General features: G+C 40.0%; 1 protein-coding gene across 2 annotated transcripts in view; it reads left to right on the top strand.

Annotated features, from left to right (window-relative positions):
* The window catches only part of fancm (FA complementation group M), a 70986-nt gene that overhangs the window by 14338 nt on the left and 43382 nt on the right, over positions 1-13266 (top strand). For both annotated transcript variants that reach the window (XM_078406710.1, XM_078406712.1), the window contains exons 4-7: positions 1519-1677; positions 5300-5431; positions 9458-9590; positions 10902-11012. In XM_078406710.1, the coding sequence (XP_078262836.1) occupies positions 1519-1677; positions 5300-5431; positions 9458-9590; positions 10902-11012 (535 nt within the window). The remainder of the gene's footprint in view (positions 1-1518; positions 1678-5299; positions 5432-9457; positions 9591-10901; positions 11013-13266) is intronic.

Here is a 13266-nt window from a genome sequence, read left to right as displayed (position 1 = left end):
TTTGATTGAAGGTGATTATGAAAAGAGAACTTTAAAGGAGATGAGACATAATTGGAGGATTTAGTGAAGGAATTTCAAAGTATGTTCTTTTAGTGCCTGAAACAAGAATTGCTATTGATGAGGCTGAAGGGGGGATGGGATATGTATAAGGAGTTGGAATTAAGGAACTGAGAGTTTGTGGGGTAGGAAGATGGATTGGTAGTTGCAGATTGGTAGCAAGGTGCCCTATCTAAGCTCACGCTAGCAAGGTGCCCTATCTAAGCTCACCCATATGGTCACGGTCACGGTTGGCCCATTTGCCCCAAACCCTTTCCTGCCCATGTATCTGTCCAAATGTCTATTCAACGTTGTGAGAGTCATACAAGGTGGAAATGGGCCTTGCGGCCCAACTTGTCCATTCCGACTAAGATGTCCCATCAACATTAGTCCCACCTGCCTGCATTTGGCTCATATCCCTCCAAACCTGTCCTATCCATGTACTGTCTAATTGTTTCTTAAACGTTTCAATAGCCCCTGCCTCGACCACCTCTTCTGTCAGCTCGTTCCATATACCCACCACCCTTTGTGTGAAAAAGCTATCCCTCGGATTCCTAGCTAATTTTTCCCCCTTCACCTTAAACCTATGTCCTCTGGTTCTCGGTTTCCCCTACTCTGGGCAAGAGTCTGTTGTTATTGTACTTGTCTCAACCATTTCCTCTGGCACCTTGTTCTGCATGCGTACCACCCTCTGTGTGAAAAGATTGCCTCCTCAGATTCCTAGTAAATATCTCCCATCTCATCTTAAGACCTATGCCCTCTAATTCTTGATTCATTTACCTCCTGGTGATGCTGTGAATGCACAGAACCGGATAAATATAGTCTCTACAAATTGTACAACACTAGAATAAACTGTTGAGGCAAAAAGTTGTGTTAGGCGGTTCGTTATACAGAATTATAATAATATAATAATTATTATTATAATGTAATAAAATATAATATTTATAATATACAATTGTAATTGTAATAATACAAAACTATTATACAAAAAGCACAAACATTTCTGACACGAGTTATGGGGACTTGATGATCCAACTGAAAAGATTTCGAAAGATGTCAGAAGAATTGGCAATCTGTTCAAGGCCTTAATGGAAAGGTTAAATATTTCCATAACAAATCTTTGCGTAACAATTTGGAAGAGCAATAGATTGGGTTTTTTTTAAGGGAAGTAATAAAAAGTTTGAAAATGCTGCAGTGGAAGGGAACCACGTGCAGAGGTAATGAAAATATTATTTGAATTGCAATGTTTGATGCAAGATTGGGGTGCAGAGGAGCCAGCAGAGAAACCAGCTTTGGATGAAACACCTGGTAAGGAAATCTGGCGAATGGATTCGCTTGGTGGAGTTGGGGAGAGAGAGGTAGGTGACTGGAATGGTGAAAATGTCAATGATTTTTTTCTTTGGGGAATTTGGCAGGCTTGGTTAGGGAGAACTTTCTGCTATTTGATATGCTCATATTATGTCATTGTTCCTGTCATGACAGACTGTACAGCAAGTTATTTCAAACCTGATGATTTCACGTCTGGAGGTCAGGTCTGAAGATTCAATAGATATCCAACCGTACTCTCACCAGCGATATGTCGAGAAGTTTGTTCTTCCTTTGGGACCTGAGCTGATTGCTATTCAGTCTTTATACCTACAGGTGAGTTTTATTTTTCTCTTGACGAGGACAGACGTTATATGATTGAGTGGAATTTGAGGTCAACAGTGAAATACAGGACTACAACGATTTTACTCCATCTTCCATTCTTTTAAGATCCGTAACAACATGGGGAAAACGGAGGGAGGTAATAGAAATTTAAAGTTGCTTTTGTTTTGCACAGAAATCATTTACTAAAGTGGTTTAATTTTCATAGAAGGGATTGTAAAATGGTCATTCACCTGTTCAGCCTACGCTGCCTCAGTAGAGCAGGCAAAATAATAAAAGATCCATCCCACCCCGGCCACCGTCTGTTTGTTCATCTGCCCTCTGGCCGACGTTTCAGGTCGATAAAATCCCGAACAAACAGACTTAAGAACAGTTTTTACCCCAGGGCCATACGAGAACTGAACACTACCTTTGCACTAGGCAACACTAAAAAATCTTTGTACTTAACATAATTGTATTTAATTGTATTTATGTATTTATTTGTTTTTGCATTTATTGCATATATGTTTGTACGCACCGTCAGGATTGGCTATTTTTTAATTTCGTTGTACTCGTTGCAATGACAATAAATGAATATTATTATTATTATTATTATTATTATTATTATTATTTTCTTGTTTTGGAATATGGTCTAATTGAAATGAAAGCACATATTTTATTTCAAAAAAGTTTCCAATCTTAATAAACACGCAACTTTTGTGAAAGGTGATTAAAAGAGCTATTACCTTTTACAAGAATGTTACGTTGGGGGCATGTGCCAAAGTAGCTATTTACTACAATGTTGTTTTGGATACATGCGACCAATTTAATGTTGATTGTACGAATCAATACGGAAATGTTTCTTGTGATTAACAGCCACTAAGGAGAGGGAAAGGAGAGAGACATTTTTTAATAACCACTCCATTGCGATCGAGATGCGGATAACCAAAAGCTGTTGTCTTCAGCATAATAATATACCTACCTCTTGGCATATCCACCTGGTGACAACTGCCAACGTCTCGCCAGTACGTAAAGAGTTCGCCCTCATTGATACATAGACAATAGGTGCAGGGGTAGGCCATTCGGCCAGTTGATGAAGTTAGGTTTGTGGATCCTCTGCCTTCCTTTTCTAAAATCAACAACCAGTTCATTGGTTTTACAGATGTAGAGAGCAAGGTTGTTATTCTGGAACCATTCAATCACACGATTAATCTCCTTCCTATCCTCTGACTCATTATCCGTAATTCATCTAACAACTGTGGTGTTGTCGGTGTATTTAAATCTCAATGTTATTCATTTTTAGTGTGATTTATTTTGATGCATAAAGCTCTCCTATTCACATTTGGTGAGCCATAAATGCACGTGAATAAAAATAAATAAAAACATTGGATGCTCACCAACTAGTTCAGTAGATAAATGGAAGGGATTTGCCATCTGGTGTTGGGACACAGATCATTTGCAATGGAATCTTGTAAATATGAATCGTCTTCCAACTTGTGAATAGGACTACATTAGCCTATTCTGCTTTTTTTTTTTAAGTGTCTTATTCCTTTTAATGTATATATGGCAGCAAAATTGCATTGCTTTCAAAGATAATCTGAAATTAAACATTGCTGTAGCTAAAAAGTTGTTTAAAAAAAAAAAATCTGGTTGGATCATGTTCTGAGAGACTCCCACACTTCCTTCTAAAGTGACTGAGCAAATCCATTCAGTTAAATGTGACTACCATTGCCATTACCTGCACAATAATTGGAGCTATGCCATCAATGCCAGTTTTTCAATTGAAGCTCTCATCCTAAAAATAAATTTCAGTTGTGGAAAACATTAACTTAAGCTCATAATATCAATGATTGAGACAGATTAGTGAAAAAGGAATAATGGGCTGTTTTATGTCCTCATTTGATAACGGCATTAAAGGAGGGAATAGCAGCAGTTCAAAATATGCAGAATTGGTTTCTAGCTTTGCAGATGATTATATATTATTTATCATGTCCTGCTGCATTCTGTCACTAAGGGCATCAAGCAAAATAACTTGCTGTGACTCCATTTTGTGCTGTTAATAGACATTTGTACTTGCAACTTGTGCATTCCAAAAGGCTTTCTCCAATGAAGTGCTTCTGAAATGTGGTTATTATTTTAATGTTGGAAATCTGATGGGCAGTATGCACACTGAGAAGTTCCCAGAAAGAGCAACATAACAATGATAAGATATGTTTGCTGATCGTCAAGTACTGATTTATATGAATCCTATTTACCTTAGTGGCTTACAGTGCCTTAAAATTGCGCACCGCTATTCTAAAAAGATGTTTGTTTTCCCTTCTGTTTGCATACATCGCTGTCTTTTGCACTTTGTCCCACCATCCACAAAAATGGGCCAACAATTTTTAATATGTAGAAATATTGCTAAACCTCTGTCATTAAAATATATTGCGTATTTTGATATGCACGTTCAAGAGAAAGATTGAAAACAATAAAAGATGTTTGTTTTCCCTTCTGTTTGCATACATCGCTGTCTTTTGCACTTTGTCCCACCATCCACAAAAATGGGCCAACAATTTTTAATATGTAGAAATATTGCGTAAAAATTTCCAATGCTGTACTGTTCTATGATCTATCAATGTCTGAGGTCACTGCTTCAAACAATGTTATGAATTAAATAATGTTTTTTTTGTTTTCAACGTGAAATTCTAACTAACATCATGGAACTAATGATGAAGAATGATCATGGACAGCATAAATTGGAAATAATAGAACTTTGCAGATAAAAGACAGTAATTCAACTGATTAAATGCATTTAAACAAAAGATATGTACATAGCAGCAAGTGAAAAAGTGGGAAAAGTTTAGCAATTATCTACATATGGCCAACTTCATTTGATGGTTTATATTGGCAACAGCTTTGACAAGTTTATTTGAGCTTGGCAGGCGGTTCTCTGGCAGTTTATAAGGGCAAGCTGCTTGCTGAATCATCTGAAAGTGGACTTGAAACTTTGCAGTGCCTGGTTGTTGCAAATCAAGAAACTCTTCTGCATTCCAAATCCTGGAACTCCTTATGTCACAGCACTATGGGTGTGCCTGAGTCCCAAGAGTTGCAGCATTTCAAGAAGGAAGTTGACAGCACCCTTTCTTAATGGCACTTAGGGGTAGTTATTAACCTTATTTGTGGCATCCACAGATTAGGAGGGGGTATTAAAAATGTTTTCTACTTTTGTGCAGATGGTGGCAATGTGGATGTTTACTACCTCTCTGTCTGGAGAGAATACCAATGGTATGGTGATAGGAGGGAAATAGCATTTTCCTACTGGCAATAACTAATGTTATGACTAACCAAACTAAATTAATTAGTATAAGAAAATAACTGCAGATGCTGGTACAAATCGAAGGTATTTATTCACAAAATGCTGGAGTAACTCAGCAGGTCAGGCAGCATCTTGAGAGAGAAGGAATGGGCGACGTTTCGGGTCGAGACCCTTCTTCAGTCTGAAGAAGGGTCTCGACCCGAAACGTCGCCCATTCCTTCTCTCCCAAGATGCTGCCTGACCTGCTGAGTTACTCCAGCATTTCGTGAATAGAAACTAAATTAATTACACTATTGTAAAGGTTTTTCAACTAAATGACATTCTGTGCTTTTTTTGCAGGTCTTGGAAGCATTCACAAGACGTCTGCTTAATACAGGAGCCATATTTCATAAAGATATAGCAAATTTGACCAAATATCAAATTGTTCTTTCACGTGAGCAATTTAGAAAAAATCCACCAGGAAACATTGGGGTAAATTGCTGAACTTGATGAATTTTGACATATTTAGTTAATCTAATTCTTCTTGTGATTGCCATTTTGTAAATATGAGCTTTGATATTGCTTTGTGGATTTGGTTGTGTTGAGCCTTGTTGTAATAGTGCAGGTGGCAGCAGACCGGCAGGTCAAAGTGGGAGAGGATTGGAAAATTAAAGTGACAGACAACTGGGAGGTGAGGGTTGTCTCTGTGGACTGAACGCAGGTTCTCTGCAAAGTGAGCATAAAATTAGGTGTTGGTTTCTCCAATGTAGAGGAGGCAGCATTATGAACCCTGAATTATGGTGAATTCTAACACTAGATTAGAAGAAGTGCAAGCCAATTGCTGCTACATCTGGGCAGACTGTGTCCCTGGAGGTTGGAGGGAGTGAGATAAAAGAACATGTTGCAAGAGAAAGTGCCATAAAAACAACAATGGTTGCCTGGATTAGAAGAGTGGATCCCTACAAAAAACTAAAAGGGGAGAGGTGAAGTATATCACAGTGGAATTTCTTTGACGGTGACAGAAAATGTTCTGTTAAATGTGGTAGGTGGTGGGATGGTAGGTGAAGATCAAGCGGAACCTGTTCAGGAGGCGTTGTGGTCCACATTATGATTTATGTGCATTTTACTGAATTATATTCAGAGGCCTGGAGTATTGATCTGAAGATATGAGTTGGAATACTAACACAGAGATAGGGAGACTTGGATTCAAATAAACAATGCTGGAATGAGAATCCAGTGGTAACTGAAGCTTTCAAATTTAAAAAAAAATCCGTTGAGCATTAGAATATAAGAATTAGGAGCCAGAGTAGGCCATATAGCCCCCAAGTCTGCTCTGCATTCACTAGGGACAAGGCTGATCTGATTTTGGTCTCAACAACATTTTCCTGCTGTGTCTATAATCCTTGATTCCTCCAAAGCCAAAAATATGTCCATATATCCACAGGAATAAAAACTGCCACCTGCTCTCTGGACCCCATCCCCTCCAGCTTTGTCAAGGCCTGCCTTCCTGCTCTCTCTCCACTTATCACTGCAACAATAAACTCCTCCCTGTCCACTGGCATCGTCCCGCCATCCCTCAAAATCGCTGCTGTCACCCCCATTCTGAAAAAACCTGGTCTCAACCCTGACACCCCAAACAACTTCAGACCAATCTCCAACCTACCCTTTCTGTCCAAAGTTTTGGAACGTGCTGTAGCTTCCCAACTCAAATACCACCTCTCTACCAATAACCTGTATGAAACTTTCCAATCCGGATTCCGCTCCAACCACTGTACTGAAACTGCGCTCCTCAAAATCACAAACGACCTTTTCCTCTCCTCCGACGCTGGCAACCTCAACATCCTCATCCTACTTGACCTCAGCGCCGCCTTTGACACCATAAATCACTCCATTCTCCTCACCCGACTTGAAACCTCCTTTAACATCACCGGCACAGCCCTATCCTGGTTCAAATCTTACCTCTCTGACAGGCACCAGTTCATCTCCATTAACAACTGTAAATCCCCCACCGCTCCCCTCCCCCCCCCCCCCCCCCCCCCCCAAGGTGTCCCCCAAGGCTCAGTCCTTGGCCCCCTCCTCTTCATCCTCTACCTGTTCCCCCTTGGTCAATTAATCCGCCGTCATGGTCTCAACTTCCACTGCTTCGCCGATGATATCCAGCTCCTCATCTCCACCAAGTCAATCTCCACCACCACACACGCTGCACTGACAAACTGCATCACTGAAATAAAATCTTGGCTTCAATCAAATTTCCTCAAACTCAACTGCAACAAATCTGAAATCATCATCATTGGTCCAAAAACGCTCACCAAATCCACCCAAAACTTCATCCTCAATATTGATGGTCTCCCAGTATCCACCTCCCCTCACATCCGGAATCTTGGAATCATCTTTGATCAAACCCTCTCCTTCGACAAACACATCAAACACATCACAAAGACAGCCTTCTTCCACCTCAAAAACATTGCCCGTCTCCGTCCATGCCTCTCCTCCACAGCTGCAGAAACCCTCATCCACGCCTTCATCACCTCCCGTCTGGACTACTGCAACAGCCTCCTCTATGGCGCACCCTCAAAAATCATCAGTAAACTTCAATACATTCAAAACTCCGCTGCCCGTCTACTCACCCACACCCCGATCAGTGACCATATCACCCCCGTCCTTTACAAACTCCACTGGGTCCCCATCCCCCAGAGAATCCAGTACAAAATCCTCCTCATGACCTACAAAGCCCTCCATAACCTGGCCCCATCCTACCTGACCGACCTCCTCCACAGGCACACTCCCACCTGCACCCTCCGCTCTGATGCTGCCAATCTCCTATCCCCCCACATCCGGACCAAACTCAGATCCTGGGGGGACAGGGCTTTCTCCATCGCTGCTCCCACCCTATGGAACTCACTACCCCAAACCGTCAGAGACTCCTCCACACTCACCACATTCAAAACATCACTGAAGTCTCACCTGTTCAGTACTGCCTTCAACCACTGAAGGTCACCTCACCTTCTGTCTCCTTTCTCTGTTCGTTTACTTATTTATCTATTTATTCACTTCCCTATGTTCTCTAAATCCCTGTAAAGCGTCTTTGAGTATATGAAAAGCGCTATATAAATGTAATGCATTATTATTATTATTATTATATTAGCAGTGACTTGGCATTCATAGCTATTTTGAGTATAGCATTCCAAAGTTTTCTAATTCTGTCAAGAATTGCTTCCTTATTTCCTTTTTAAATGGGTGACACCCCTACCTTAATTACAAAGCTGTGCTGCCTAATTCTAATATCCCCCAAGAAGGGAAACAACCTCTTAGTATCTTCCTGTTAAGAATCCCTTTAGAATCTTGGCATAAACACTTTTCATTTACTAACCTCCAATGAGCATAGGCCTAGACTGTTCATCATATGTCATTATAACACCTCATTTTTGGAATCAACCTTGTAAAAATTCTCTGAACTGCTTTCTTAAAGAACTGCTTAATCCAATTGTGGTCTCATTAATTCTATACAGTTGTAGGAAGACTTGCCCACTTTTATAAACCATCCCCTGCAAAGGAGCCAAACTATTTGTTTTCCAAATTGCTATCATTGCCTGCATGTTATCTCTCTCTGTTTCATGTATTATGAGGTGCACATTTTTCAATTCAGCAGCATGCTGTGGTCTGTCTCCAGCAAAACAGTACTATTTACTTTTCTCCCCCATCAAAGTGGATAATTGCAAAATTCCACACATTTTACTCCATTGGCCATATTTTCTGGACACTTAATCGGCACCTGCGTCCCCCTCAACCTGCCTTCTCACCTATGTTCTCGTCTCTCTTGTATCGGCAGCATCTTTGCCCTGGTTGTCCATTTGTGCCAAAAATAGTGATTGTAAATAGTGAGGTGCCAGCACTGATCCACATTACTCCATAATCGTTATAGCCTTACGTACACTGCATCATTTATATATTGCAGCTTGATGACTCGAGTAGGGGGAATCATGGTTGTGGAGTGTAAATAACATACATTGAACATTGTACATTTGTAGATTAGCTTCATTCTATTAAGAAGCTTGTTGTAGGTGAGTTGCAACAAGAAAGATTGAGAAAACCTGGGGAAATAGTGCAGCCTTGTTTGACATTAGTCTGCAGTGAGATTTGGACCAGTTGCTGCTATCACAGTTTACACAGCAAATGCAGCATGAAATGAACTTCTGTGGCAGTTAGATTTAAAAAGGATGTTCCATCTCGAACAGCACCATAATGACTACCTACAATTCCCAACCGTAGGAGCTGCACAATGTCTACCTTAATGAAAGTCAGGGCAGTCAATCATAATTGACATCAGTGAAAATACTCTTGGGTTCTTTTCCAGAAACCATTGAACATGAATATAGGCCCGGTCTGGTCACCATGTTGCATGATACCAATCCATTTCAGGAATCAACCTTGTGAAATTAAAGGTGAAATTTACTATTACAAATAAGTATCAACTAGTCACCCTGTTGACTTTTTTTTCTCATTATGTTTTTTAACCAGGGTGTTCAACGAGGTATGGCAGAAGGAGATTATGCCCTTTGTATTAGTCTTTACCATGGATATGAACTTTTATTACAAATGGGAATGCGCTCTTTATATACCTACCTTGAAGGCATTATGGATGGGTCCAAAGGTAAGATCATAGTGAAATGAACTGTGTATATTGAACTATAGGATCACATCTGTTTTATTGTCCGCATAGTAATTTACTCAATGGATATACATTGCATTTCTTATGCAGTAGAGTATCCTCCATTAGCTGTGGTGAAACTTCTAACTAAATTCAACGTTCTTTTTTAAATAGAACCTATATAATTGGAATTGGCTAATCGGTTCATTCTATACAACACTCACTATTGAATTTAGGGATGAAATTATCTTTCTATTTTCTATATACAGAATCATTCACTGGAAACCTTTAATCCTGTACTGTAGACCTTTGATAATTTATTATGTTGGTGGCCATGAATTTATGATAGGCAGCAAGCCACCCTCTCCTCCATTGTCCACTGTTTTTCTGGCAGGAGCTTGTAGGAGAGAAGTGGAGTCCATTGGTTGCACTGTGGCAGGGCCTTCCTGAACATAATTGCATCACTTGGGGCACAAACTTGCTGATACAATTTTGATGGGTAAGCTGCCACCTCTGATTGGTTGATGACAAGAATTGTTCTGATATTCTGAAACATTCAGTTTACTAAAATATAACGAAAGGTTCTGCTGTCTTGGAGCACCAGCAGCCCTTCTTCAATCCCAACCTCAGGTGGTATATGTGTTGGAGTTTGCAGGTTCTTTTTGTGACCAGATAAGTTTCCCCCGGGTGCACCAATTTCCTCCAATATACCAAAGGTATGATAGTTGGGAAATAATTGGCTCCCGTAAATTGCCACCTTATTAAGTAGGTATCTGGAGGATTGGGGAAGTTGAAGATGTAAGAGGGCAAAATGGCACTAGCGTAGGATTAGTGGAAATTACGTGCTTGATGGTCAGTGTGGACATGGTCTGACAATGAACACTTCAATGTCCAGCGAACTATCCACAACAGCTCACTGCAATTTGAGATGCTTGTGCTCAAGAAGGAGTCATAAAGCTGATGATAGCTGAGAGGGAATAACTTGTGGTGTATAGTTTACGGAAGAAAGTTTTATCATTCCCAGAAAACATGGCTGAATAATATTTGGAATGGATCACACTGAGAAATTTGGCTTAATGTTTTGAGGGAATGATTGTCTGAACTATTGAATGGCACATTACACATTATGATACAAAGAATACTATCTTGTATTACCAACAATATGAAATTTAAATTGTTTTCTTATCGGTGGTGTCACAATAACCTCTTGAACAGAGGTTCCAGATTTAGCATATTTTGTGGACATTTCAAAGTTTCTTTTGTAAAACAATATTTCTTAACCTTAGTAACAAAACAAACTCTGCTTCTATGCAGGAATGACAAGAGTATGCAATGAACTTTGCAGGAATGCTGTTTTCATGGAGATGTACGAGAAGCTGAAAGCCACGTTCTCAAGTGGAAGCACTCTTTTAACTTCTCAAAAGGGTACCCATTAATTTTACTCCATTCATTATACATTTGTCATATAAGGTTAATAAAATAACAGTCAAATGAAAACACTTTAAATATGTGGAAAAGAAAAAGTACCAGTTATCCTTCATTTCATCACAGAAATTCATTAGGGGACACATACGAACATCATAAGAAAGAAACGTCTACCATGTACCTATTTATGATCAAAGGCTGACTTTTAAGCATTTCCTATGTAGCATGTAATTTTTCAATTGTAATTATTATCATACTGGCATATGTGGCAAGCTCTCAAAACAGCAAATTAGAACAAATTTGGTTAATGATACTGGCATGGGAATAAATGCTGCCAAGGACAGCAGAAGAACATGTTGCTCTTGTTTGTATCGTGTCACAAACACCTGATTAGATTTAAATATTAGAAAAAACTGCAATAGCTCGATATGTGAAAAATGAACGGAAAATGCGCAGGATTACGCAGTGCTTGTGGAAAGTGAAATAATTAACGTTTCAGATCTGGGATCTTTCAATGGAAAGAGACCCCAAATGGAAAGATGTTTCAGATCTGGGATCTTTCAATGGAAAGAGACCCCAAATGGAAAGGCTCGCAGACATAAAACAGTTACTGTTTCTATACAAAAAGATACAATGTTGGAGTAACTCGGCAGATCAGGCAGCATCTCTGGAGAACATGGATGGGCGATGTTTCGGGTTGGGACCCTTCTTCAGACTGATTGTAGGAGAGAGGGAGGGAAAGAAAGCTTAAAGAGAGGAGGGACAGGACAATGTCTGGTAAGTAATAGGTGCATACAGGTGAGAAAGGATTGAAGAGTTGCGAATTGTGAAGCTAGACGAATGAATATAGGTGGAAGGAGAGGGGAGAAATAGGTAAGTTCGGGCGGAGCACAGGGGAGAGAGGATGGCGGAAGGGAGGTTGGGAAGAAATGGGGGAGAGGTTTAATTACTTAAAATTGACAAATTCAATGTTCGTACGGTTGGGTTGTAAGCTACCCATGTGGAATATATGAGGTGCTGTTCCTCCAGTTTGCATGTGGCTTCAATCTGGCAGTAACGATGGCGTGGGAAAGAAAGATCAGTATGGAAATAGGAAGAGGAGTTAAAATGGTTAGCAACCAGGAGATCCAGTTGGCCTTGGCAGACCAAGCACAAGTGTTTGGCGAAACGGTCGCCGAGTCTATGTTTGGTCTCGTCAATATGCAGGAAGCCACATCGGGAACACCAGATGCAGAAGATGGAGTTAGAGGAGGTGCATGTGAACCTCTCGCACCTGGAAGCACTGCTGGGTTCTCTGGATGGAGGTGTGGGATGATTCCGCTTGAATAGTTTACAACCCAATGCTATGATTCCGCTTGGGTAGCTTACAACCCAATGGTATGAACATTAAATTCTGCAACCAAAGCCCCCCACTTCTTCCCCCAGTCCTACTCCTTCTCTCCCCACCCTACACTCTCACATATTTATCCCCTCTCCCATCAAATTATGCCACCATCTGCAGTTCCCTGTTTCGACTGTTTCTCATATATCATGTTCTGCTTGACCTGCTGAGATTTTTCCAACATCTTCTGTTTTTATGTGTAATTAGACTTAATGCGCTATCTGAAATGGGCATGCTTGTCAGTGAAGTGATCCCTTTTATTGTACTGACATTCTGGGTCTAGTTTGTGTGTTTAGATATTTAGAATGAGTCATAAGCAACCCTTTCCTGACCGAGCAGCGAATTTATGAGCATTTACCAACAAGGAACATGAAACACAGAAGCTTTAATAAACATAAGATACAGGGCTATTCCAGTGCCAAATTAAATTAATATCAGAAGAGTATATTTGATGTTATTTTAGGGAAATTTGGTTATTTTATCTTTTATGGAAAAAATCATAAATGTTGCAAATCAGCAACCAATCAATCCCACCCTTTCCCTCCAGTCCTCTGAAGAGCTAGTCAGAATTTTAGCACCATGTATATGAAAGGGCCAATGGCCCTTCAACAAGATGTGGAGCAGATTCAACAGTGTACTAGAATTGAATAATACATGTATTTTTCGACTATAGAGGGTTTAATGGGATAGGGAGAGAGCTACTTTCTCTGATGCAGAATTCTGAAGAAAGGTGTATAGTCTTAAAATTAAATGAAAAAGAATTAATGACTTGCACTTATTTAATATCTTTTATGATGCTTTGTGACGTCTCAAAAACAATATAATAGTTCCGATTGTAATGTGAAGATCATATTGCACCTAGCAAGCTTTATT

The sequence above is a fragment of the Rhinoraja longicauda genome, chromosome 10 (genome assembly GCF_053455715.1).
Source record: "Rhinoraja longicauda isolate Sanriku21f chromosome 10, sRhiLon1.1, whole genome shotgun sequence".
Classification (NCBI taxonomy): Eukaryota; Metazoa; Chordata; class Chondrichthyes; order Rajiformes; family Arhynchobatidae; genus Rhinoraja; species Rhinoraja longicauda.
This window is presented reverse-complemented; position numbering and strand designations above follow the sequence as displayed.